The 27,148-nt window shown below is 51.0% G+C and overlaps 1 protein-coding gene across 1 annotated transcript in view; it reads left to right on the forward strand.

Annotated features, from left to right (window-relative positions):
- ANO9 (anoctamin 9) overlaps positions 1-25,188 on the forward strand; it is a 37,638-nt gene extending 12,450 nt beyond the window's left edge. Inside the window, exons 4-24 of the mRNA XM_074997944.1 lie at positions 2,840-2,958; positions 3,684-3,733; positions 4,202-4,260; positions 4,540-4,622; positions 5,457-5,591; positions 6,238-6,334; positions 9,712-9,772; positions 10,791-10,873; positions 11,457-11,561; positions 13,424-13,588; positions 13,687-13,723; positions 14,138-14,249; positions 14,829-14,886; positions 15,092-15,189; positions 16,446-16,609; positions 17,547-17,699; positions 18,236-18,383; positions 20,128-20,244; positions 21,261-21,354; positions 22,806-22,918; positions 24,357-25,188. Coding sequence (XP_074854045.1) covers positions 2,840-2,958; positions 3,684-3,733; positions 4,202-4,260; positions 4,540-4,622; positions 5,457-5,591; positions 6,238-6,334; positions 9,712-9,772; positions 10,791-10,873; positions 11,457-11,561; positions 13,424-13,588; positions 13,687-13,723; positions 14,138-14,249; positions 14,829-14,886; positions 15,092-15,189; positions 16,446-16,609; positions 17,547-17,699; positions 18,236-18,383; positions 20,128-20,244; positions 21,261-21,354; positions 22,806-22,918; positions 24,357-24,384 — 2,079 coding nt within the window. The 3' untranslated portion in view covers positions 24,385-25,188. The remainder of the gene's footprint in view (positions 1-2,839; positions 2,959-3,683; positions 3,734-4,201; positions 4,261-4,539; positions 4,623-5,456; positions 5,592-6,237; positions 6,335-9,711; positions 9,773-10,790; positions 10,874-11,456; positions 11,562-13,423; positions 13,589-13,686; positions 13,724-14,137; positions 14,250-14,828; positions 14,887-15,091; positions 15,190-16,445; positions 16,610-17,546; positions 17,700-18,235; positions 18,384-20,127; positions 20,245-21,260; positions 21,355-22,805; positions 22,919-24,356) is intronic.
- Positions 25,189-27,148: the final 1,960 nt, after the last annotated feature.

Here is a 27,148-nt window from a genome sequence, read left to right on the forward strand (position 1 = left end):
TGCACTAAACACCACAAGATCCACAGAGCCGACAACTGGTTGCAGACCCTGTGCATGCAGCATGGATCCCCAGCTGCCGCAGCAGCAGCCAGAAGCCCTGGGCTAAGGGCTGCTGCACACGGTGACCATAGAGCCCCGCAGGGGCTGGAGAGAGAGCGTCTCTCAACCCCTCAGCTGATGGCTGCCATGGTGGACCCCGCTATTTCGATGTTGGGGGACCCAGATCGGCTACACGTGCCCTACTTCGACGTTCAACTTCGAAGTAGGGCGCTATTCCCATCCCCTCATGGGGATAGCGACTTCGACGTCTCGCTGCCTAACGTCGATTTCAACTTCGAAATAGCGCCCAACACGTGTAGCCGTGACGGGCGCTATTTCGAAGTTGGCACCGCTACTTCGAAGTAGCGTGCACGTGTAGACACAGCCTGAGTGTCCTCACCCCAAAGGAAGTTGTGGGTGACACAAAGTTATTTTAGGGGGGTTACAGTATTGCCACGCTTACTTCTGAGTTGTCTTCAAAGCTGTGTGGCTGGAGAGTGGCAGCCGTAGGCTGGGCACCCATCTCTGAAGGCAGTACCCTACCAGGAGCAGTGCAGAAGTAAGGGTGGCAACAATGTTCCATCTCATCCTTCCTTCTGTGCTGCTGCTGGCAGCCACTCTGCCTTCAAATCCAGGGAGAATTTGAGCTCCAATACAGCAGCTGCTGCTCTCCAGCTGCCTAGCTCTAAAGGCAATACAGCCATCAGCAGCTACGCCAAAGGAAGGGTGGCAATACTACAACTTCCCTTACAACAACCTTGCAACCCTCCCACATCTCCTGTTTGGGTCAGAATACTTACAATTACAACACCATGAAATTAAATTTACAATTTTTAAAATCCTGTGCCTGTGAAATTGACCAAAATGGACTATGAATTTGTTAAGGTCATCTTTCTATAGGAGGTGAGCATGAATGTCCTAATGGACACATCTGGCCTTAAAATTTGTCCTAGGGGCACAGATGGCTTTCTCCCCTCGGAGGCAACATTAACCTTTTTCCTTGTTGTATTACTTACTTATCTGGTCCTATTAAGTTACCGATGTGATGAGCTGGATCAGAGGTCCCATTGAGGCCATCACCCAGTGTGCTTATCATACCACTGAGCCCATTTATCTGCCCTCTGGGCTGGAAGTTCTGATTTCCAGCAGTAAAGGCACTGAGTTGGGGTACAGCTCCCCCCACAGATACTGAACTGCTCAGTTATAGAGATTTGCCATAATCCATGAACACTGCCCTCAAAAGAGACTAAATCCCCAAGTAAATCCATCTTACTCCATATCAGAGTTTTACACAGAGAAAGCTCATAAAGATGTTTGCTCTTTTCATCAATGAAAGAGAGCTGTACAGCTCTGGCTCTCCCCCAGTAACAATTATCTACATGGGGTTTGATAATAAACAAGTATAAAAAGTCAGATTTAAGTGTTTGCAAGTGAAAACAGACAGATCAAAGTTACCAAGCCAAAATAAACACAACACACCAGTTAAGCCTGATACACTAAGAGAGATTGTTACACATATATTTCTCACCCCTCTGTTTGATCCAGATAAATTCTTTGAAGTCAGAGCTCATCCCTTCTCTAGACTGAGTCTAACATCTTCTGAAGTGTTCTCTTAGGGTGGGGAGGTGTTTTTTTTAAGAAGCTAGCCAAAGCTGACATTGATTGCTTCTCATTCCTTAAATAGCATTTTCCCTAAGTGGTTGTTTCACAAGCCCCATCCCCATGGAAAATTACCAAATTAAAGATGGATTCCAGGACCAGGTGGCATGGTCACAGGTTTTTATAGGACCAAGCCCAAACTGAGCTCACAGGAAAAACAAAACCATTTACAGATTGTTACCTTGTGCACTTGGCCATTAAGCCCCTAATTGCCAGCAATGGCTGTTACTAGAAATTCTAGATTAATAAGCAGATTGACACTTCATAGCCTTAAGTACAAGAACAATCCAGGCATACAAATAGAATATACACATTCAGGAGCTCACAGGCCCTTCAATGATAGTTTACTTGACCTGTTTTGCATAAAGCATATTCAAATTCAGAAACAGATTTCCATAAAAAAGAGGGAGAAAAAATGTCACAGCAAAGTCCCTTTGTCTACACTTAAATGCTTCAGCTGTGCTGCTGTGGCATTTCAATTCATCTGCTCACTAAGGTGATGGGATGGGTTTCCAGACCCTGGATTTAATCCACCTTCCTGTCAGGTTATAGCTAGGTCAGTGGAAGATATCTTCCATTGATCTAGTGCTTGCCTATACCATGGGCTTAGGTCAGTATAGGTATGTCCCTCGGGGCGGGGAAGGGTAGATTTTTCACACTCCAGGAAGACATAGCAATGCTGCCATCACTTGTCAGTGTAGCCCAGGCCTAAGAAATTATTGCTGATAAGAATGGGGCAGGAAGCACTCCAGGAAGGAGAGACAAGAAGTTGAAGAGGGGCTAGACTTTTGAGAGTGTGAGCAGTGTTAGAGCAGGAGGAGAGAACTTTCTTCCCAGGGGAAGGGAAGGGAAGGGAAGGGAAGGGTGGTGGGAGAAGAGGCTGGGGACGGGGAGATGGAGCGAGGAAGAGTTACTGGAGCACTGTGACAGGGCGTTGAGGAAGAAGAGACTTTCTGGATGCGGCTGCTCTCCTGCCTCTTGGTTTTCAGTTTTGCAGTGGTTTGCTCTGCAGCTGGTGATCCCTAGAGCGCCCACTGACTTGACCTGTTGGCAGAGCAGCTCTTTGCCAGTGTTCCAATCCCTGCGGATACTTCCAGCAGCTTGTCTTCTCCCTCCCTCATCTCTCTGATCCTCCATCCAGAAAATCGTGGGCGCAAAGCTATTCTATGGGATCCATGCCCCAGATGAACTCTTCCAAAAATACCATCTGCTGACGTGGAAGAATTCTCCTGTGAAGGAGGATGTGCCCATCACCACCAGGCAAGCATTTCCCTGATGTCAGACATCACCAGGGTGTGGGGGTTTGATGTTTCATGTTAATGCCCATGATGATCATGCAGCCTAGGGTGAGGAGCGCCTGTTAGCTGGATCACTGGCCACCTTCCCTGGCTCCCCCCGAGGAATTACTTTGCCATGCTTTGAATCCTCCCTAGAAAACTATTTACAATCAAAGGCTTGGTCTATACTAGGCAGGGAAGTCAATTGCAGATATGCTGTTCTAGCCACAGGAATTGCATATCTGGCATCGACTTATCTGCAGTTTACTTATCTGGCTGTCTTCACAGAGGGAGGTCGACAGCAGAAACTCTCTGTTGACCTCCCTTCCTCCTTGGGATATTGAGCAGTATAGGGGTCAACTGCCAACCCCAGAATGGATAGTTCAATTTCAAGTGTCTCTACCAGGCGCATGAAATCAAACTCCATAAGATCGACCCTGACCGGGTCATCCTTCCCTGTAGTATAGACATCCCAAAGAGTGACGCTGAGCTCCTGCCTTCATGCTTCGTCCCCACAACTGAACCTTAAACCCATTCCCTGTTCTTGCCCTGCTCCTTGCTCCCCCACCAGTCCAGGTCTCTTAGCCCATTCTTTAATCGCTGGCTCCTGGGATGGGTCTTCCCCTTTATCTCCCATTACCCTGGTAATTCCAAGCCCAGGTCCAGACTCACCCTTCAGCATTTAATTCTTCCTCTTTGTTGTGGCAGGATATATATAGTCAACTTTATCCTGCAGAACACAAAGATTTCTCCCACGGGTAAGGAACTGCTTCCTCTCTTCTAGTTCCCTCTTCCAATGTTCATGGGCACAGTCAAAAATACACACCCCAAGTGCAGCTCATGCAAGCACTTGTATGCTTTGCTTTGCACACTGAAACTTGCACACACCCCTGTGCATACACAGGCACTGTACAGAAACTTCGGTAAAAGGGATGCAGCAGGACTGGTGCCTCTGCAGAGGTTCCCATCAGCAGTGCCCTGCCACTAACCACTGGGGGTCATTCTATGTGCTCTGTCTGCAGTGGGAACGCATTATTGTAACAGGGAGACTCACTGCCGATTTCTTTTCAACACCCGAACTCCAGTTCTCTTTAGCTTTCCCCCCACTGCCTTTTCTCTCAGCAGGGTTTGGTCAAAGGGTCAGCCTGGGTTCCACTGTGTGCACGGGCTGGGGGAATTGTGCCAGGTTGCCATTGCTAACTTTCGCCATCCTTCGTTGCTGCTAGAGACGTTCCGAAAGCTGATAAAGGAGAAGGTCTTTGAGGCGGCATTTCCGCTGCATGAGGTGAGGAATATGTGGGTGTCTCAGAGCTGAAGGAATGTATGCACTGCAGAGGTGGGAGAGGATGTAGTTAGTAGGGGAGGAGTGGCTGGGAAGACAGAGAAATAGGTCACAGTCCTATAGATCCTTTGGCTAGGGGAGGGTGCAGTGGAATGTGTCTGGAGAAAGACCCAACTAACCTCTGAGCAGGCGTGTGTGGGATGTGTGTGTTGCGGGGAGCTGGACAGCTGGCAGGTTGCCTCTCTCTTGTGCTGTGTCTGATCTGAATGCTGCTGTTTCCAGCAAGACGAGAGGAGAGAATCCCTGAAGATGTGCTGGGTCCCGTGCAGAGAGGAACTGTACAGACAGCAAATTGAGAAACTGAGGTAACCCATGCCAAGGGGGAGGACAATGGAGCCATACAGGGACACCATGTAAAACAGCCATCCAGCAATCAGGAGCTGCAGTAACCTCTCCGCACATGACTTTGAGCACCAGCTTCTCCTACTGGGGAGTTCCTCTTAATCCTCCATATGACTGACTCGAAGGTCAAGCCAGAGCTGGACAAGCTTGTTTTGCCAAACTGTGAACCCATCTTACCGCTGTGGGTTTAGAATACAATTTTTGTTAAATACTCGATCAGATTCTCAGTCCAGTTCCCTGCAGCTACATCAGAGGCAGGTGGAGCAAGTCTGAGACTTGCCTGCAGGAAACGGGCCCTTTCACACCCCATGCCCTTCCCCAGGCGTCTCATGCTGGGAACTGCACCATGGATGGTTCAATCCTTACTGTTTGTAACTCTGGATAGTCTCATCATCCATAGAAATGTGCAGACCCTGCCTCCCTCACCCTTTGCATCCTGCCAAGCTCCTGGCTTCACTTGGATCCAGTGGCAATGAGTTCCTCACATTCTTCTCTGGCCTCGACCAGCCTGAGTGTTTGGAGTTGTGTTCTTAGGGGACGTTTTCCCCCTCACTGTTCAACCCTGCTCTGCCAGGTTGTTAACACAGGGCACAGTAAAGTAACCTAAGGAGAAAAAGAGGATGGGGCTCCACCCCTCCCATCCTGAGGTCCTGGAGGAAAGCCACATGGGATTTCCAGGGGGCGGGAGACAGGGACACCACTGCCTATGGGCATTTGGCTGACACAGGATATTGTTACTGCAGATCTGGGGTGAGATGGGGATGTCTGGTTTCAGCTGCCGCCACCTTGTCTTTCAGGAGTTACTTTGGGGAGAAGGTGGCCTTGTATTTTGCCTGGCTGGGCTGGTACACCTACATGCTCCTGTTTGCTGCTGTACCAGGCTTGTTCCTTCTCCTGCATGGGATCATTCACTTTAATTCTAGTCAGGTCAGGTAAGTGCATGGGGGGACAGACACTTGGTGCATCCACATGTATGCATGTATGTGTGACTCCAGGGAAATGGAGCGGTCACCTCTCCTATCCACAGCATCTGACTTTGGGCCCTCTGTCTATGGACCTGCCTCTGACTTCTACCTGCCAGGTCACTGACTTCCAATAACTGCTCCACTCAATGGAACAAGAGCAGGACTTTATCCTGAGCGGGGCAGCTCTAGAAACACAGGACAGTGAGCCGAATGGCTCATGTTCCATTGTCACATGACTCCACATCCCTGTACCCTGTTGGGCCCTTGTGAGAAATTAGGGCCAAACTGCTTTGGAGAAAGGGGATGTATGGCAGGGAGCAGGCACCAGATTGTCCCTGCTGCAGGTTGCCAGCTGCATCCCTGCATGTGTGTGTGACCATGGCGACGTGGATGCATAGGTACCTGAGAGGAAGCCTGGCAGGAATGAGATCCCACTGTGCTCTCCCAGGGCACTAAGCTCTGGTAGCTGCAACATAGAGCTTTACTCCTTCCATTAGCTGTGAGTACCTGCTCTACCTCACCCGTAGCTGCTGAGTGTGATGGATAGCATGAGCACATGGCTGATGGGCTAGCAGAGCAATCATTGTACTCCTTACTTTCTTTCCTGCTCCAGCAAAGAAATCTGTGAAGCCAACACCACTGTCATGTGCCCACTCTGTGACCAGAAGTGCCCGTTCTGGCAGCTGTCAGATACTTGTACCTATGCCAAGGTAAATCAGAGAAACCTTCCCCCTTTCCCCGGGCCCATGTTTCCACTACATGCTGTGCCTGTCCCTCAGAACATGCCCTGCAGCACATGGCCAATGAAAATACATTAGAAGCTAGAGGAAGACCTAGGACAGGGCAAGCCCATGAATGAAGAGGGAAAACCAATAACAGAAAATGTGGGAATGACAGACGTGATTAGTGACTGCTTTACTTTGGCTTTCACCAGGAAGGTTGTTGGTGATTGGACACCTAACATAGTGAATGCCAGTGAAAATAGGGTAGGTTCAGAAGCTATGATAGTGAAAGAACAAATTAAAAATTACTTGCACAAGTTTACATGTCTTCAAGTCACCTGGGAAGGATGAACTGTGTCCTAAAATATGCAAGGAGCTAACTAAGGAGATAGCCATTAGTTGCTATCTTTGAAAACTCATGGAAGACGGGAGAGGTTCCAGAAGACTTGGAAAAGGCAAATATATAGTGCCCACCTATAAATAGGGAAATAAGAACAACCTGGGGAATTACAGAGCAGTCAGTTTAACAGGGAAATTTGCATCTGCAAAACTGGTCCATAGATACTCAGACGCACGTCCATACATGCAGCTACCCACAGATATAAAATGGATATCCATGGATTTGCGGGGCCTACAGCTTCTGTACCAGAAAAGATAATGGAGCAAATAATTAAGCAATCAGTCTGCAAATAGTGAGAAGATAATAAGGTGATAAATAGCAAGAACAAATTGTGTCAAACCAACTTGCTAGCTCTCTTTGATAGGATAATAAGCCTTGGGGATAGGAAGAAGTGGTAGAGGTGGCATATATAGACTTTAGTGAGATTTTTCAGAATAGTCTTGTATGATCTTCTCATTAACAAACTAGGAAAATACAACCTAGATCGGGGTGGGCAAGATACAGCCCGCAGGACTGATACGGCCCCACAAGCCTTTTAATCTGGTCTGTGGCCCTCCCCACAGCTGTGGAAGGAGGAGAGCTTTGGATGCTTCCCTGCCCACAACAAAATCTCTTAGCACCCATTGGCTAGTTTCCAGCCAACAGGAGCTGAGAGATTTTTGCAGCGGGTGGGGCAGAGCACAAAATCAGCCAATGGGAGGAGAGAGATTTTTGAAGGGCTGGGGCTCTTCCTCCAGCACAGAGAGCTACATAGAGCAGCCAGTAGACTGGGGCTCCTGGCAGGCAGGGGAGCCTGTCTAAGAGTGCTGCTGTCCAGGAGCTGCTTAGGTCAGCACCTCCCAGCCAGAGTCTGCCTCTGGCATCACACCCCAACTTCCTTCCAGGCCCTGCACCCACTCCCCTACACTCCTGTCCCAGGCCAGAATCCTCTCCTGCACCCATACCCCGTGCGGACGCTGCACCACAATTCCCTGCCTCAGGTTTCAACTCCTTCCTTTCCAAGCTCCTCCTCAGACCACACACCCTTTCCTGACCCCTCGTCTTCTGCTCTTGCGCTCACTTCTGCACCCAATCTCCATCTAAGATCCCACACCCCCTGCATAGAAAAGTGCAGCCCTTGACCACTTATCACAACCTTGGAGTGCCCCCTCATCAAAAATTATTGCCCAGCCCTGACCTAGCTGGAAGTCCTGTAAGGTGGATACACAACTGGTTGGCTGACACTTCCCAGAGAGTAGTTATCAATGGTTCAGAGTCATAATGGACGGGCATAACTAATGGAGTTCCACAGCGCTCAGTTCTGGGCCTGGGTCTGTTCAATATCTTCATCAGTGATTAAGATAATGGCATAGCAAGTACTAGGTGATAACGAAAGAGTCGAAGTGGCGGCTATTGACCTTTGAGAGGTGTAGTTATAGGAAGATCTTCAGAACTGGATGGATGCAGAAGGTCACCAATGAGGAGTATATAAGATCCAGCCAAAAGAGAGCCTACAGCAGAAGGTTATACAACGCAAGTTACAGCTATTCGGGCATATATGTAGCATGAACGACAAATAAAATATCAAGACCCTGGTATTCAGCATAATGGACGGTTTGAATAGGAGAAGCAGACCCCACAGTGAACGGGTAGATGCTATAGTAGATTGGTGCAGAGCTAGTCTACAGAAACTAAACCACTCCACACTGGACAGGGAAAGATGGAAGGAACTAGTGAGAGAGGCATCACACAGCAACGGGCGCTGAGCCCATGATGGTTGTTGATGATGATGACAGAGAGTACGCTTACAAAGTTTGCCGATGCTACCAAGCTGGGAGGGCTTGCAAGTGCTTTGGAGGATAGAACTAATTACAAGAAGATTTAGACAAATGAAAAGTGGTCTAAGTAAATAGGATGAACTTTAGATAAGGACAAATGCAAAGTACGCCACTTAGGGAGGAACCATCAGTTGCACACATACAAAATGGGAAATGACTGCCCAGGAAGTAGTACTGCAGAAAGGCATCTAGGGGGGCGGCTCACAGAGGACCAAAGGCTAAATGTGAGTCAACAGTGTGATGCTGTTGCAAAAAAAGCAAACCTTATTTTGGGATGTATTAACAGGAGTGTTGTGAGCAAGACATGAGAAGTAATTCTTCGGCTCTACTCTGCTCTGATTAGGCCTCAGCTGGAGTACTGTGCCCAGTTCTAGGCATCACATTTCAGAAAAGATGTAGACAAATTGGAAAGAGTCCAGAGAAGAGCAACAAAAATGAAGAAAGGAGGAGAAAACATGACCTGTGTGGGTGGACTGAAAGAACCAGGTTTTAGTCTAGAAAGGAGAAGACAGAGTGGATCTAATAGTGTGTTACAAGAAGGAGGGAGAAAAATTGTTCTTCTTAGCCTCTGAGGATAGGATAAGAAGCAATGGGCTTTATGTACAGCCAGGGAGGTTTAGGTTGGACATTAAGAAAAACTTCCTGTTAGGGTGGTTAACCACTGGAATAAATTGCCTAGGGAGGTTGTGGCATCTCTATCAATGGAGATTTGTAAGAGTAAGGTAGACAAAAAGGGATGGTATGGATGGTGCTTGTTCCTGGCCTTAATGCAAGGTCCTGGGCTGGACAACCTCTTGAGGTTCTTTCCAGTCCTATGATTCTATGAATATGTTTCTCCCAGGAAATGAGTCAGCTGCTCAAGGTGGCTGCAGGGCGATCTTGCAGGAGAATTTTGTCCTCCTCTGTTGTTCTGCTTGTGGCGTGGAGGCATCCCAGGCTCTGGGCGGAGGCCTAAGTGGAGAAAGTTCTTAGGACTCCCCATCATGTCCAGAGTGCCATGGAGCACTGCTCTCCCATGTGAGACTGAGCGCAGTGCCTCTCCCACGGTCCTTGTGGCTCCCGCGGGCCTCTTCCATCCTTTTCAGCCAGACTTACACACCCGTGCTCTGCTCTCCCTTATAATCCCTTTCTCATCTCTCCTTTTCCAGATCACTCACCTGTTTGACAATGAGGGGACAGTTCTTTTTGCCATGTTCATGGCAGTCTGGGGTAGGTTTCTGTCTGTCTGTACCGAACATGAGGCTTTGAAGCAAGGAGTACTTGCCAGCTGCAGCCTGGTCCAAGTCTGGTGACCAAGGCTGTTCAGAACCTACCAATACCCTTGCTTCCTGACAGAAATTTTAATTGCAGTTTTACCAAGGGAAGGTGTGAGGTTGGGCAGCATGTGAAGGGGGAAGGGTTGGTGAAGTTCCAGGCATTTGGGGATGGGTTTCGGTACTTTGTAACTTTATGTCACTGGTTCAGATACAGTTCTGGGCATTCCCCTTTGGTGTCTGGTTAGTGGCCTATTGTGGAAAGAGTTTGGTGGCCCATCTGTCTAGGGTTTTTTTCTGTACACCCCACAGTAGCATCTGTGTATCTAATCTGGTTGCATTTCAGCTCTGAGGTTACTGACATACATGTTACAAAAGCATTGCCACTGATGCCATCAAGGTGGGGCTGGGTGATGGATGTGGGAGAGGGGAGGCTGGCCTAAGAGCAGTCCTTGGGGCTATTCCAAGCTGTACAGAGGCTGCCTGGCCTCAGGGGAACAGCTGCAAATTCAGGCATACAACCACTCTTCTATCTCCATCCCTTCTCTCTCTCGTGCAAAACATGGCACAGAATCTGGTCCATAATTTTTGCTAGCAGCTCGCTCAGCAGAGATACAAGAACTATGCCCACAAAAGAGGTGAGGGGTAACCCACCCAGCTGAGGACAGGAGTCTCACAATGCTGGCTAGAAAACATACTCCAGCCTGGCCGCCGTATCCTGGAAGTGCATTCAGACCCAGCTGGGAACCTCTTCCTGGATTGTTTCCCGGGCTACCAGCAATAAACAACCTGTCTGGAGGGGTTTTCTGGAGGGGGTGCCAGGCTAATCCACCCATGCTGGATTAGAACCTGGGTGCTTGGCAGCCCTTCCCCTACCTGCAGGAAAGGCATGTGCTCCTGTGACTCCTTCACTAAGTCAGTGTTCCCAGGGGGCAGAACAATCTGCTGCTCTGACCACACTGTTTCACCTACAGCCACTGTGTTCCTGGAACTGTGGAAGAGGAAAAGGGCCGAGGTGGTCAGTGGCTGGGAACTCTACAGGTGGGATGAAGATGAGGTGAGAAAAAGTTTGCACTGTTGTCCTCTTTATAGACTCAGACTTTAAGGCCAGAAGGGACCATCGTGATCACCTAGGTTGATCTCCTGTGGGTTGCAGGCCACAGAACCTCACCCACCCACCCCCTCATAGACCTGTAAACTCTGGTCGAGTCACTGACCTTCTCAGATCACGGTTTAAAGACTTCACGTTACAGACAATCCACCGTTCACGCTAGTTCATGCCTGTAAGTGACCTGTGCCCAGCAGGGCTGACAGTCTCACCAGCCCCCTGGGCCAGGTGTGGGCGGGGGGGCACTGCTTTATACCGCAGGAAGGGGTGGGGCTGTGGGCAGCCAGCCCTCAGCTCCATCCAGACTGTGGCACACCACAGCCCCCAGGGCTGCCCAGAGCCTACCACATAGCCCACCACATAGCCCTTCAGCAGCAATTTTAAAGGGCCCTGTTCCTCTTCTGCTCTGCCAGTGGGTGTCACATTCATCGCATGCTTGTGTTTCGTTGGCACATGACAGGCACCATACTGCCCTGTGGCTCACTTTGCCTGAGGATACAGCCCTGACGCATATTCTTTGTCCCGTCCCCAGGAGGAGATGGCCTTGCAGTTGATCAACAACCCAAAGTATGTTCTGAAGGAGTATCAGCACTCTTACATCCGCAGCACGATCGTGCTTCTCTTAGTCCTGCTTATGGTACGTGCTGTGTCCGTTGGCTCAGACGCCTCCGACCATGTGTGGATTTCTACAGTCTTGAGCAATAGGTGGGGCATTCATGGTGTGAATGCACTGGGAAGGAGCTTGAAGGCCGGCAGGGGACTGAACAGCTGGGGGAGGGAGTGGAGGGGGGCTGGTGCATTCTGGCCAGAGTGGTGGAGATTTCATGTCACCACCACTGTGTGGCTGCCTGGCGGCCTGTGTCATGCTCTCCGTCTGGTTCCTAAAACATGCCCCTCAGAGGAGTCAGCATTAACTGGCCAGGCCTCAGAGCGGGCATGGGTTGAGTGGGCCTGGGGACCAAATGCTCCTAGCCCAGTACTCCAGAGGAGGGAAGTCTAGGGTGACCAGCCAGCCTGTTTTTGAGGGACGCTTGATTTTAATCTCTCCTGCAGCTGTCTCAACTTTTTCTAAAAACAGGCAAATTGTCCTGTATTTTCTGTCTCCCCCACCTCAGTACTGACGTGTCCTGCTGCTGGCCGGACCCCTGCTCACCAGCTGCCCCCCCTCCACCAGTCAGTGAGGGGCTCCACTGGCTGAAGATGGGGTGGGCTTGCAAGGCTGGTGACAGGGTGAAGATAGGAGACCCCTAGCCTCAGCAGATTAAGGGCTGTCACTACGCTAAGGTGGGCAGAGCAGGAAGGGAGCCATGTGCGTGGAAAAGGCCCCTTTGTTTCCTCAGATCTGATGGGCACACGCCAGCTGCAGAGAACCTTCCAGCACCCATCCCTTCCTATGCACCATGCTACAGGGAAAATGGTCTGGAAAAACCCTGTCCCAGCTGCACGCAGGGACAGAGCCAGGATGGGTGACTGATGGTTACTTTGCTCATAAGGGATGGCAAATGGGAATCAGACCCTGCAGGCACCTGTCTGTTTCCTCTCCCCCCATACACCACACGCATACACTCCTGGCCAAAGCGTCTGAATTCACCCACGTCACTTCTCCTAGACCAGGGGTCAGCAACCCCCGCCCCCAACCCAGGTGCCAAGAGTGGCACGTGAGCCGCTCTTCCTTGGCATGCAAGGCAGGAGCTCAGCCCCACCCCTCCTTCCACATGCAGCCGCGAGCTTGCTCAAAGCCATCTCGCCTGTGGATAAACAAAAGACCGGCTAATGCTCCCCACGCCCCACAGACGGTGAAGCTCTGCGTCTTCATTTATTTATTAATGGAGCTGTTGTAAGTAGGTAGGACCGTGAGTGACTTTAAGAAGCATCATCGGCACTTGGACTGGACCTAGATGTCAAAAGGTCAAATTTCTGCACTCCTAGGGTTACCATATAAAAAAAGAGGACACCCCCTGAGAGGGAGTGGATCTGTATCAGTGTCTACCCCCTCACGTTGTATTGATGTGTCATTGTATATCTAGTCCATTAATACAACATGAGCGGGTAGATCCAGATACACTGCCTCCCGGGGCGTCCTCTTATTTGAAATGTCAAATGTGTTAACTCTAGGCCCTCCGCCTGAGAAAGGTGGCTGACCCCTGTTCTAGACTGTGGTGGCAACATGCTCAGCCCTAGCTCTAGTGGCTCTTTGGCTTGAACAAGAAATATATTTTGAGAATAACGTGGCTAGTTTGTTAGAGCAGTAGCCACTGGAGTGGCTGGTTGGATACCTTGGTCCTAGAAATTGGGCTGGGCTCAGGCTTTCCACCTTGCAGGCTGCGTGCGGGCCTGGAGCACCTCATGCTGCTGTTGAACCCGTCATCCAGCCACATTTCAGTCTCTTATTGCCCGCGTGCACCCCATGCACACCAGTTCCCCCTCCACTTTCCCTGCGCTCCTCCGCCTCGTGTCACCAGCTCCTGCCAGAGAGCTGATGTCCCGCTGTCCTTGCAGATCACCGTGCTCATTGGCATTGCCCACGCTCTCGTCATCTACCGTGTGGTGGCGACTGTCTTCTTCACCCAGACCGACTCACAGTTCCTCCGAGACCGGGCCAACACCGTGGCGGTGATAACAGGGGCTGTGCTGCATTACATTACCATTGTCGTCATGACCAAGGTAGGGAGCACTGTGTAGTGGGGGTCCTCCTTGTTCCCTGGAGTCCAAGGCCCTTCCCCTCCTCTCTCTCCTTTCACCCTCCCTCTGCTCCCTTGCAGGTCAACAGGCGTGTGGCACTCTTCCTCTGTGAACTAGGTAAGCCAAAGCTGGTACCGTATTCACCCTGTCCAGCATCCTCCAGCACAGCCCGCTGGGTCCATCCTGAATGGTGCTGGCTGCCTTCCCCTGGAGATCAAGGGCCTTTTTTGGCTCAGGCTCTCGCATCTGCTTGCACCTAGCTTCTGTACAGCACGGGGCACTGCCACTACCACAGCTGCCTTCTCCTTGGCCCCCGCAAATGGACGAGCCCTGCAAAGAGCTCTCATGAGCACAGTGGGCCAGAGGCAATTCTGGCATCAGGGGTATTCCCTGGGGAGGCCACTAGTCTCACAAGGTGAAAGGGCCGAGGGCTTGGGGAAGGGAAGCATGACAGGCTGAAGGAGCATGTCCAGGCAGGGACGGGGCTCTGGCTCCCAGGACTAACCTACGGATCCGCCCTCCTGTTTCAAGAGGAGCCACGGACTTTCTCCGAGCGCGAGAACATCTTCACTGTGAAAATCTTCACCTTCCAGTTCTTCACCTACTTCTCCTCGCTGATCTATATCGCCTTCTTCCTGGGAAGGTGAGCACGGCTACGGCCCCGCCCAGTCACCGCCGGGCATCCTTCAGCATAGAACGAGCTAGGTGCATCCACCCTGGGTGGAGGGCTGCACTAATGCTGCCGCACGCACACCCAGGGCCCATTCCCTGGGGAGGCCCATAAACCCTGTCCGGCTTGCCTAGTGCTTCTCCCCACTGGTTCAGGGAAGGGACTGGCTCCTCCTGGAGCAGGGATCACGAAGGCTGGTGCAGCCTGACTTTCTGGATGTTGAGCCTGTGAGTGAAATCTTGGCCCCCTGGAAGTCGTTGGGGAGTTTTGCCCTAGATTTCAGTGGAGCCAGGATTTCACCGCTTTTTGGGAAGGGGCACAGTTCTCCACCGCTCGCAGCTTGTTTCCCGCTGTCCTTCTCTTGCTGGGTGATGCACGTGCTTGTGTTTGTCTCTCATGCCCTCTCTTTCAGTCTTTTCATGATGCCTCTCTCCCCGCTTTTGGTCTGTGTGTCCCCCGGGGCAGTCACAGTCCTCCCAGTTCCCTGCTTACCCCGGGTGTGGCTGAGAGCACCAGCTTCAGCCCTATCTAACTCTGCCCTCTCCTGGTCAGGATTAACGGCCATCCTGGGAAATACGTGCGTATAGGTGGCAAGTGGAGGCTGGAGGAGGTGAGTGATCTCATGCCCCAATGCTGCTCCCTGTAACCTCTCTCTGCCCTTCCCCCATTCCCCTCCCTGACACTGCCTCTATTGAAACATTGCTTCTTGCTCCTCAGTACAGCCTTCCATCACTCCAGGTTCTGCCTCGCCCATGCACCCTTGTCCTGAAGCCAGCCCATCTGGTCAGCACAGTGTAACTCTCTTCTCTTTCCAGTGCCATCCCAGCGGCTGCATCACGGATCTCGTTATCCAGATGGCCATCATCATGATCCTGAAGCAGACCCTGAGTAACTTTGTGGAGTACCTCACCCCGTAAGTCCACGCCCCCTAGGCACTCAGAGGTGCTTATATTTCTGCTTGCAGAAGCACTCTTCTCTTGATACAGACTTTAGCTGGGATTCCCCCAGGCAATGTCTGGGGAAGGCGAACGTATAGCCTGTCACGGAGAGAAATTCTGCTAGCAAATTCTCTTCTGGATAGAATGAAATCTGTCTCTGGAGGAAAGCAGAAGTAGATCTGCTCAGGGGACAAGAACAATAACATGTGACATTGTGACTAAGCACAGAGCCAGAACGTCCACCTGAATACAAAACAATGGACTGGAAGGGCCATACACAGAGTTCACCTCAAATCCCATCACAAAAACGGTTTGAGGAAAGAACAAATAAATCAAACAGGGCTTTGCTTCCAGACAAGTCAGACAGAAAAAGGACTGATGTCCAAACATGTTATTCCCCGTCGACAGCTTGGCCTGGCTTTTATGGCACTTGGAACTGACCCTAAAAATTCACTCTCACTTTCAGAGAGAAATCGTTTGCTTTGACATTTGGAATGGCCCTTCTAGCGAGCTACTATGTTTATCAGCCGGCTCCTGAATTTCTAGGCCCTCTCTTTGCTTATCTTGGGGAACGCTTATAGCACAGTGGACCTGTTTCTCGTGGGACTATTCACATGGGTATGTGCTCCTCAGTGTCAGGATGGGAGTAGCAGTCAGGCCCTAGATAAGCGGCATCTATTGGGCCATCTTGCAGGTGGAATCTGCGTTCTGCCATTGGTAAGAATTCCCTCAATAAGACCAGCCAAAGCCACTGTGTTGAGGGAGGGGAGGGAGATGGGTGGGTGAGACCTGACAACAGAACCGACCGTGACCACCAAGAGGGGGCAGCTGTGCTGGGGCCCGACCATTTAAAAGGACCCACGACTCCTTGCCACTGCCATTACTGTGGCAGCCGCAGTAGTGGTCAGAGCCCTGGGCCCTTTAAATCACTGCCAGAGCCCCACACAGTGCATTCTAGAGCTCCTGAAGGGCTGGCTGGGTGAGGCGAGCCTCAGCTCCGCCCCTTCTGCCTGAGGCCCCATCCCTTCCAGGGGCTCCGAAGCAGGTGCGCTCCCACCATGCCCAGGGACCCAGCCAGTCTCTCCGCCACCCTGGAACTACCCAGCTGCTCAAGTCAGCATTCTCCAAGCATTATTGATGGCCCTGAGCAGGGAGCTGTGCTGGTAGCCCCCACGCTTGGCTCTTTAGCACATATCCTTCACCCACTGCTCTCGTGTGGCTATCCCTGCAGCTGGGTAACACTCAAGATCCGAAAGTTGCGTGCCAGCCCAGAAAGCAAAGGCAACGGTTGCACGGAGAACGGACCCCAGGACTCCTGTAAGGAGCAGTGGCTCAGGAACTACCAGCTCAACGAGGTCAACATCTTCAGCTTGTTCGATGAGTTCTTGGAAATGAGTATGTAGTGTTCTGGGGTCACGGGCACAACTAGCGGGGAATGCTTGGTTCTCCGGAGCTGTGTTCTGGGTGCACGCCAGGCCCATCCCTTCACCTCCGCGATTTGGGACAGCTGGTGTTAGCCAGTTGCCCAACCCCTGTTTCCTTGCACCAAGTACACAAAGAGTGTTCTGAATGCCCTGGTGGACAGGCCAACCCACACTGGGTCCAGTCCCTGATGCTGGGGCTGGGGAATGTCATAGTCCTGGACTTAGCAGAACTGGGACTTCCAAGGAACTGCCCAGGACACAGCAGTAATACTAAGTGCCCAGTTACAGCCCTAGGTCTCCACACATGGCTTGGGGAACACACTCAAGCTTGGTGACCCTACATTCTCCATTGAGGGGAAGGCATGAGGGAACCAGCCCTGGAACTCAGCCAGTCTGCAGAACATCCCTGCAGAGCCCACAGAGCAATGGGTATGGGCTGGGCAAGTTCTCTTGCTAGGGGTCACTAGGTAATTGCCCCATCCCAAGAGGAGTTCTTGGCAGAGGTTGGGCCTCAGGGATGGCCATTTCCTTTTCTGCCCTGCTCCACCCTTAGTGCGGGTAGCACTTGGATACCAGCTGAGACCACTTGTGACTCCTTCCCCCCATCCCACTTCAGCTGAGCCAGCTTGCACCTTGGAAAATGGGGGCTCAATCAAAGCCCCACCCCTCTGTGATCACTCCTGCAGTGGGGTAAGTGAAACTGGGTGTGTAGCTCCTAATCTCCCTCACACCCCCACTTCCAAGGCTAGAGCCATGCAGTGAGCAGATTGATTGGAAGGGCGTGGCTGACTTACCCTCTCAGGCTGCCTGGCCCCTCAGGCCTAGTGCCTACAGGAAGTACTAGGGTCTGGTCTAGGTAGCTGTTCCCAGAGCTCCCTCATGGTGCTGGTGTTGTGTCCTGTTCTTAGTGATCCAGTACAGCTTCACCACCATCTTTGTGGCTGCTTTCCCCCTTGCCCCACTACTGGCCTTCTTCAACAATATCATCGAGATCCCCCTGGATGCCTACAAGATGATGCGACTGCAGCGGTGCATGGTGCCCCGGAAAGCCAATGACATTGGTGAGCTGGGGCCAAGGGAAGGGGCTTCCCATGAAGGTTATGGGGCTCATCTTACCCCAAGTCTTAACAATGACATGAACCCTTACCACAGGCTCTTTCCCTGGCTCATGCTGCCAAAACATCTGCTCCCATTGTGGCTATTCCAGGGGACAGGTAGAGGGAGCCTTTGCAGGACTTGGGGGCAGGCCTGGAGCAGCTGGGGGGGCTGTAAGTTGACTGAAGGACACTGATACAGGGGAGGATACCATATAGATCCTCTGCTTTGGCTGAGCTCCTTCTATTTGTCCACAGCCAACATGCCCATCTGCCAGCGTCACTGGGTGGATACAGTACCAGAAAAGGCACATGATGTAAGGTTGCTGTGCTGGACCACTGCACTGGGCCCCACAGAACACAGCTCCAGTGATTAGCCTGGTCGAGCCCCATCCGCCTCCCATTCATGGCGCTGGCAAAACTCCCCGAGCAGAGTCCTGGGCATCAAAGCTGTGGTGGAAGCACCTAAGCTGGGCCTGGCTTTCACCTCTGTTTTCTTGCAGGCATCTGGCTGCAGGTTCTGGAGGCTATCGGCATTTTGGCTGTTATCGGCAATGGCCTGGTGATCGCCATCACCTCCGACTTTATCCCCATGCAGGTCTACAAATACACATACAGCCCTTGCATGCTGCAGAACCGCACTAATGTCGAGTAAGTGTCACCATGCTACTGCCACAGGCCTGCTTGCTGGGCCTATGTGCGTGGAGAAACCCATCTCTCCCTGTGCTGTTGGTTGGCAAAGCCCAGCCAGAGCAGCTGGTGCTTGGCACCTTCCTATGATCCTTCTTGCTTGGTGGCTCTTGTTGGGACAAAGGGATGCATCTGGGGAGCTGCAGCATCCCATTCTTCCCAGCAGTGCCTCCACGCTCTGAGCTGCAGAGCAGGCAAGTCTGTAAAGCCAGCGGAGAATACAAAGAGCTGTGTTTTGGCAGCCGGTGAGGTAGTGACCTCTAGCGGGAAGAGCAAGAGCTACAGCCAGTGTTATTTTCCACTCCCATTTGCACAGGGCAGAGCAGATCTGTTGGCAGGCTGGCATCGGTGGTGTACACATGTAATGCAGACCTTGGCTGATTGTGCTCAGATGACTCCCAGAAAGATACCCAGTCACAGGCTGCTGTCCATTCTGGCTATTCAGACCAATGAAAGCTTACATGTGGAATAGACACTGAAGTTATCCACATAGAAAACCCAAGGGGAGCTCTCATATTTTGAGCATGTCTCCATTAGCACCCCTATTCAAGAGGGGGATGCTAATGAGACACATCAGGATATGCTAATGAGGCACTTCAATAAATATGCAGCACCTCATTAGCATAATGGCAGCCACAGCACTTCGAAAGTGCCACTTTCGATCACCCATGGCTCATCTACACAGGGTCCTTTTCGAAAGGACCCCACAGACGTTGAAATCCCCTTATTCCTATAACCAGCCGCGCGCAATCGAAAGCAGCACTTTCAAAGTGCTGCAAACACAATTATGCTAATGAGGTGCTGCATATTCATTGCAGCACCTCATGAGTGTATCTATGTGTCTCATTAGCACCTCCCTTTCAAAAGAGGGGTGCTAGTGCAGACATAGCCTTTGTGTAAAACAGCTGCTAATGGTGGTAGTTAATACTATGCTTGGTTGGCTTTTTCCACTGCATGTTACCCAAGTCCTACCACGTGATCTAATTCTTTATGCCTCGAGTCAATAGTTGGTTGTTTTGCTGCTTGAGCAAACATCATGCAATTAAAAGAGCAGCTTAGTCAGAGTCCCCGCCTGGAACTGTCTCCCAGACCCTCTCAGAAACACCCTCCCTGCCCCTCCCTCAAATCCCCACTTAACACTGATAGGAGCTGTCCCCTCTCCCTTCTCACCAGCAGCCTCTCTTCATGGTTCATTCCAGGCCTTGTCCTGTCTGAGATGGATCATGCACATCATAGCATGTCCTCAATTCCCTGGAATTTGGGCTGCTGGACATCATCCAGGATCAGGCCTTCCCATCACACTCAGGGATGGGGAATGTTTCTTGAGCTGTGGGCTCATTCATGCAGGATGAGCATGGCATGGGAGTTAGTGAGGGCCCTCAGCCCCCAGGGAATTGAGCGTGCTCAGTACCTTGCACACTTACGACTTTGGTTTAGGAAGCCCCACATAATTTTATGGAACTACAGGAATATTTTTTAATAAGCAGCTTTGATATCTTGTTCCTGCACCATCAAAAGCAACAGGACTTTTGCCATTATTTACAATAATAGCAAGCTCAAGACCTAGAGTCCCACCCCTGAGAAAACTGCCTGGACAGGAGCTAGAGGCCTTTCTCTTCTAAGCCTCCCATGGGTATCCGTGGCTGGATAACCCAGTAGGGCATTATTAAGCCACTGTCTCATGCTATGTTTTCTGTGCGTGCAGCTGTTTAACAGGTTACATCAACAACAGCCTCTCAGTGTTCCGCATCCAGGACTTTGAGTGGCAGACAAGGCTGCCTGAAAAGCAGCCAGATTTTATGAGTGAGATCACTGAATGCAGGTAATGGTGGGTTCCTACTTTGGTCCCTTATCTGGACACACATCCTTCCCACAATACCCTTCCTCCCCAACAGATGGGTCCAGATATTTTTATAGCTGATGTAGGCCTGTTTTAAGGTAACCTGATAGGCCTCCCTTCAGCCTCCCCACTTACTGGAAGTGCAGAAGATAAGAGCTGTAATGGAGGTCAGTCAGGTTGGCTCTCCCAAAGTCAATGGGTCGAGGCTGCTTTAGGAGATCTGGTGCTGGGAGTGGACAAGAGCAGCCAAGTGAAGGAAGCCGTATGACCAGAGTCGCAGAGTCCTAGGGCTGGAAGAGGAGCTCCTAGTGTCTAGCCGCCTGCCCAAAGCAGAACCAATCCCAAATAAATCATCCCAGCCAGGGCTTTAACACCTCTAGGGATGGAGATTCTACCACCTCTCTAGGTAACACATTCCAGTGCTTCAACACCCTCCTGGTGAAATAGTTTTTCCTAATATCCAACCTACACCTCCTGCCCTGTAACTTGAGACCATTGCTCCTTGTTCTGCCATCTATCACTACTGAGAACAGCCTCTCTCCATCCTCTTTAGAGCCCTACTTCAGGAAGTTGAAGGCTGCTATAAAAATCACTCCTCACTCTTCTGCAAACTAAATAAGTCCAAATCCCTCAGCCTGTCCTCCTAGGTCATGTGCTCCAGCCCCTTAATCATTTTGGGTGCCTTCTGCAGGACCTGTTCCAATGCATTCACATCCTTTCTATACCATGGGCCCAGAACTGGATGCAGTACTCCAAATGTGGCCTCACCAGTGCAAAATTGAGGGAATAACTTCTCTAGAAATAGTTGTCTATACCTGAATTGGACAGAGCTGCCCCAGGCCCAGGCAGGAGTGGGAATAGGCTCCACAAACTAGTTGACTTCTTCCACCACTAACTTCTGTGACTCACCATCAGAGGGGGATCAGGGAGATGGATGTGACTGTGGGGGTGGGAGTTGGTGGGCAGTAGACACAATGGTGATGGGTATTGCCCTGTAGGTACCGAGATTACAGGAACTCTGATGACTACAGCTACTCCATCCAGTTCTGGCACGTTTTCGCAGCTCGGCTCGCCTTCCTGATTTTATTTGAGGTGAGTGCTGGGGAGACAGCTCTGGAGCCAGCAGTGCCCAGCCCACACAGGGAGCCTTGGGTGACATGGCAGGGGAGGGGAGTGGTATGTTCTCCCCCAGGGAGCCAGCTGGCAGTGGAGAGTGTTCATGCCTGGCTGCTCTGGGGCTGCTGCATCTGCTCTGGCTTGGGTAGGAACTGTGGATATAGGCATTGGCTCCAGGGTTGCTCTGCGGCTGGAGCACCCACAGAGAAAGATTATTCAGTGCTCAGCAAGTGTAACCGGCAGCCAAGCACCCTGTCCCGTCCCCCTCGCCTCAGCGCCTCTTGCCACCAGCAGCTCCACTTCGCACCCCCTGCTGTGAGCAGCCTTTTGTTGTTTGGGGCTGCTCCAGGAGGGAGGGGGAGGGGGGACTGGGCATGTTGGGGGGTGGGAGGGGAGGAAGGCATGGCAGGGTGGACTGAGCATCCCATCTCTGCCCCCACTGACTACTGGGTCGCTCAGCACCTCTAGCTGAGGGAGTTTCCAGCTCTAGTCCCCAGCCAACCTCTTCAGTGAGGCAGTTTAGCTCCTTTATCATGGGACTGGCCATTTGCTTCAACTCCCTGCTCTGTTCACCTGCCTCTCAGCCCCCACTGTGGCCTTCTGCACTCACCCAGGCCTGTTCTCCTTCACGCCTGTCCCCCTGCTGACAGTCCCTCACCCCTGCTGATAGTCCCTTGTGCACCTGCTCGTCAGGCAATGCTGTGCAAAAAGGACTGGCAGAAAAAGCAGCCCCAGCCCTTGGTTGGGGCAGACGAGGGCAGCCTGGGAAAGTCAGCTGTACTGGCAGTGGTACTGTGGCACTGCTGGCATTCAAAGGGCATGTGGTATGTAGCTAGGGTGAGGCAAAGATCAGAGACACCAGGAACTGTGGCTTGATCTGCCACACTCTGGCCCAGCTTTCTGAGGACTGGACTGAGAGGGGGTGACATTTGGAGGCCCTAGGGTAGCCTGCAGAGATGGAAAAAGTACCCAAAAAGTTACTCAAAAGAACTGCAGCTGCTTTCACTTCCGGATACTTGAGTACAATCCAGTTGTGGGAGGTGTGTGCTTTTAGTCAAGTAGTTTTACACCAGGACACAGGTAACTTGTACTTAAGTACACTCCCGGCCCTACCAGCAGCTGCACTTTTACTCAAGTAACTTTGGGGGTTACTTTTCCCACCTCTGGTAGCCTGTATTTGGGGGCCCTAAAAGGAGGCATTACCCCCACATCATCCCTGAATGCAGCACTGTGTGTGTATTTTGGGAGCTATAAATCGAAGTCTTGGTAGATTTTGTTTGGAGTTGGCTTATGTACTTGGTATAGGCTAGTGTTACAGTGAAGCAAATGGGCCCAGCTGTGGAGCGATTACTCCTTGCTCATAGCTGCTGGGCCACTGCTCCCAACTTGTCTCTGACTGCAGGGTGGGCATTGCTTGCTCATTTCAGCACGTGGCTCTGTGCATCAAGCTGATTGCAGCCTGGTATGTCCCTGATGTCTCCCTGAAGGTTAAGAACAAGCATTTGGAGGAAAAATATAAAAATCTACAGAAGCTACTCAGGTGGGTGTTTCCCCAGGGTTACCCGTGAACGCTTTCTCCCACAGGGCAGCAGGAACTATAGCAGACCTGGCTTCTTGTCCTGCTGGGCGATGTGACTTTGGAGCTCAGGGCTCCTTTGAAACACCACAGACGCTTTGCTGATCTGCGCAGCTCTTGGAGTGGTGGAAGGGTAGACAGCACCACAGTCTGGATGGTGCTAAGGGCTGACTGCCCTAAGTGTCACCACTGCCAATCAGACTCAAACCTGGGACCTCGGGAGCTCAGTGCAGGAGATTCTACAGTTTGTGCTAAAGCCAGGTGGCTCACAGCTAAGGCTGCAGAGGCAACTCATTCTCTCTCTACGGAAGTGGTCTGGTGCCACTGCATGGGGCAGTGAACCACACGCCGTAGAGGTGTGGGTTACATAAGCACCACCCCTTCTGCCCTTGGCTCCACCCCTTCAGTAGTAGGGAGCCAGGACTCTTTCCACTTTGCCCTGTGGTGGCGGCTATCAGCCCTGCTGCCAGCACAGGTCAGCTCCTGCCATCTAACCAGCCTGTTCAGTTGGGGACGAGCAACTTCAGAGAAGAGATGCCTGCAAGCGCTGGTATCTTTTTCTAGTTCCACTTAGAACTAAACTGGGGAATAGAAGGAGCAATCCATGTTAGGCTCCTGGAGACTGGATTAATCCAGCGATTCTCTAGTTTTCATTCTGGAAACCTACAGAGAGGGAGCGTAGCTCTGAGGGACCTGTCTGCCTCCCCCAGTCCCCAGCTAGCCACATTCTTCATTCTACAGGGCATGATGGAGGGCTCCCCAGCTCTTTGTGGATCTATAGACCACTTCTTGAGACTCCTTGGATTAGATGACTCAAATAAAGCTGGTCAGAAAGCGAGGGGGTATTAGTTTTCTGGAGGGGGCACCCTCCTCTCCACCACAGAACTGAGCCTGTCAGCTTTCCATGGCGGGGAGGGGGGAATTAGCCTTTTTGGGTGAAAAGTCAAAATTTCAATACCACCACTGAAGAGATGCTACTGTAATGCCTTGTGGGAGTTGTGGTTCAGATGCCTCATGCCGCCATTTTGCTTTGTAGGCCAGATTATATTGCAGTCTCCCTCGATTAACGAAGGGAAGCAGTTGATCATGGGAGATCTAGCCCAGCTAGGAAACCCACCTGCAGAAGGGAATGGGGGCATGAGGGAACTGAATTGCAAAGTCCCAGCATGATGTGCCCTAATGAAGGGTGGTGTTCTGCCATTGGGGTATTTCTCCACCCACCCTCTCAATTTAATATGCTAGAACAGCTGTTTCTTTCCACAAAGTCTTTTAACTGAAACCCTACTTGCTGTCATAAGATAACTTTGCTAGAACATCTTGCACCAGCCCTGCTCACTATTTTGTAAGCAGGGCACTGGGCTGGCATCACTGGAACTACCTGGATTGTTTCCGTATCTTCCAGGTTAATGGATGTCTCTACAGAAGTGTAACAAATCACCGAGCACATGGTAGGGCTCAAGCAGAGCTCTCAGACCCAGTGTCCAGCAGAACAGTGGTACAGGCACTGGGGGCACCTCCCACACACTCTGCAACTCGTTCTCTTCTGTTTTGGACTTTGCCTCTTAACTGTGGGGCCTGAGCAGTGACTGAATATCCTGCAGTCGAGAAAAAAGCCTTAGCTTTCCTAACACCCCGATTTGTGAATTTTTTGACTTGTTGGCCTTGTGCTGAAGCTCGGTTTTACATTCATTATTCACACCTAAGTGACTGGGTTATGACATATGGAAGAGGCATTGAGCCCTGATTCAGCCTGGCACGTGACTAAGCCACTGAAGTCCAATAGGTCCATTCGCTGCAGTGGAATGGTCACATGCTTAACATTACACACCTGCACCTTGTTCAATCTTCTCATTAAGGCAACAGTTGCTGGGTGGGGAAGGGGACAACTGCCCCAGGGCTCCCACCCACTGCTGCTATTGAGGGAGCAGCAGTGACCAGAGCACTGGGTGGCATACTCTGGCAGGCTCTTATTGCTGATGGAAGGGCAGTGCAATACCTACCTTGCCCCTTCCTCCTGAGGCTCCACTCCTTCTGGGGACACCACCACACCCCTCGCTCCCCTCTACACACCTTGCCCAGGAGCCCAGCTGTTCTCTCCCCTTTCCCAGTGCATTGAAGATATTTTCCTGCCCCCTGCCCCATTTTGGATGTTGGCCCTATTTTAACACTCTTAGTGGTAGCTTGAAATATGGTGTAATCATGTAATTTTTAATAAAGGCAATTTTATACAATAAACCAAAGAAAAGGCCTTGGTTTGGTTTATTAAAGAGCTGGGCTGGGTTTGTATGGTAAAGTACTGACAAGTGAAGGCCATTTTAAATTTTGGCTTGGGGGCAGGAGGGTGAACTAGTTAGAGCTGTTAGTAGTTAAGACATTGGCATGAAGGTCAGACCAGCTGGGTCAGTTTCCAGCTTTGACACTGGCTTTGTGTGACCTGAGGTGAGTCACTCAGCTGAGATTTTCAAAGCTGCCCCAGACATTTGGTGTCCGGGTGTCCAAATCTCTTTGTCTGGTTTAAAAAGATCACCCTTAATCCCGATTTGAGTTTACCCATCTGTAAAATGGAGTTGGGCCCCATGCTGCGTAGGGCAGTTGTGAAAGTGTGTTAGTGTCTGGGAATGGCTCAGATGACATTGTATTTTTCCACCCCATACTACGTCTAGAGGCACTGCACAAACAGAGTAACATTTTCAAAAACACTTGGGGCATAAGCCTGATTTGTTCACAGGTTTTACACCAGTAATGCTTTCAAGGAGTTTGAAAAACCCAAACCACCTGAAATAGTTATGCCTGCACAATCCAGTGCTAAGAGGTGCTTATACTGGTATAGCTGTTTCCACATGGGAAAGGGAACATGTTTGAAGCATTTTTCTATCAATATCACTGCATCCACATTAGGGCAATTCCACCATGTTGTGCTTATGTGGTTAAGCAGCACAGCTTGTGTTAAATAGCCTCTGTTCTGTTCTCAGAAGTTATTTAGGTGCTTATGGACTCACCCTGAGCAGGGAGAGGCTGAGGGTAGCCTTGATGATTAAACTGCTTTTTAATGCACACTTGCATTCTATATCTTACTGTGGCCATACTCTGGATCTGAAAGGGAACTCTGACACATTTTGCCCTTAGCCTTGCAATGCTCTTGTGGCAGTGGTGAATGTTGTAAGTCATTTCAGCGACTTGGCTGAATGCCCTAACCTGCATTAGGTCGGCTATTACCTACTCAGTTTACACAGCAACTGTCATCCCAAAGCTTCTTCCAAACTCACACAGGCAATTGCTGAAATGCAGCGCCCTCTGAACTGCAACACAGAAGCTTTTGTGTACACAGAAATGCTACCAATTTAGGACAGAATGTCATGGAGAATAAAGTAGCTAATATGATGCCCTATCATGCTGCAACTGTGGGGCTTCTGGGGAATTGCACAGGAGAGCAAAACTTATCCCTAACAGCATTTTCCCCGCCTTTTCATTAGTCTCAGCTGGTGGAAAGGACCTCGGTATTTCTTTACCTGCTTAAGAGCAAACAAGCAGTCCCGGAGCACTGTAAAAAATTGTGATGAGTTTTCCTGGGACAGACCCACTTTTTCAGACTTGGAAAACCCTGATGAATGACAAGGGGTAACTGCTTTAAAAAGTATGCAGGGTGAGATATTGGCACCATGCTCTTTAGTGGAGCCCGTCATTCAGAGCAGGAAGGGATCCAACATGAATCCCCCCTCTTCCTTTGCCACCACACACTTCTGGAAGTGCCTCCTCCTGGCTAAATTCCACTAATCACAGGCCAGGGAGCCCATTTACCACAGCTAGAAGTGTCATGGAACCCATTCAGCCAGCAGCACAACCCCTTGCACCTGCTGCTCAAAGGGTCGCATGCTGCCTTGTTCCCTCTGATGTTCACCAGGGTGCTGGCAATGTCCCAATGTGAGCCCGTTTGGTTCCGGAAGTCAAGGCTTCCACCATTGCAGCTAATTGCTTCTGCACACTGGTGGGTTTGGGGGCCTCATGATTAAAGTGACTGATATTTAGTTATCGGGTGCAGGAGCAAGGGGCATTGTACAGATCCAGGAGGCCCCTTCAGAACCTGGTGTCCTGTCTTCTGGCAACTCTGCCCACCTGGGGTCCCGTGTTGGTTTTTTGTTTCCCCCCCACCCCTGCAGACCAGTGCCCCTAACAGCGGAGAGGCTCAGCTGAAAT

Source organism: Carettochelys insculpta, chromosome 6 (assembly GCF_033958435.1).
Source record: "Carettochelys insculpta isolate YL-2023 chromosome 6, ASM3395843v1, whole genome shotgun sequence".
Classification (NCBI taxonomy): domain Eukaryota; kingdom Metazoa; phylum Chordata; order Testudines; family Carettochelyidae; genus Carettochelys; species Carettochelys insculpta.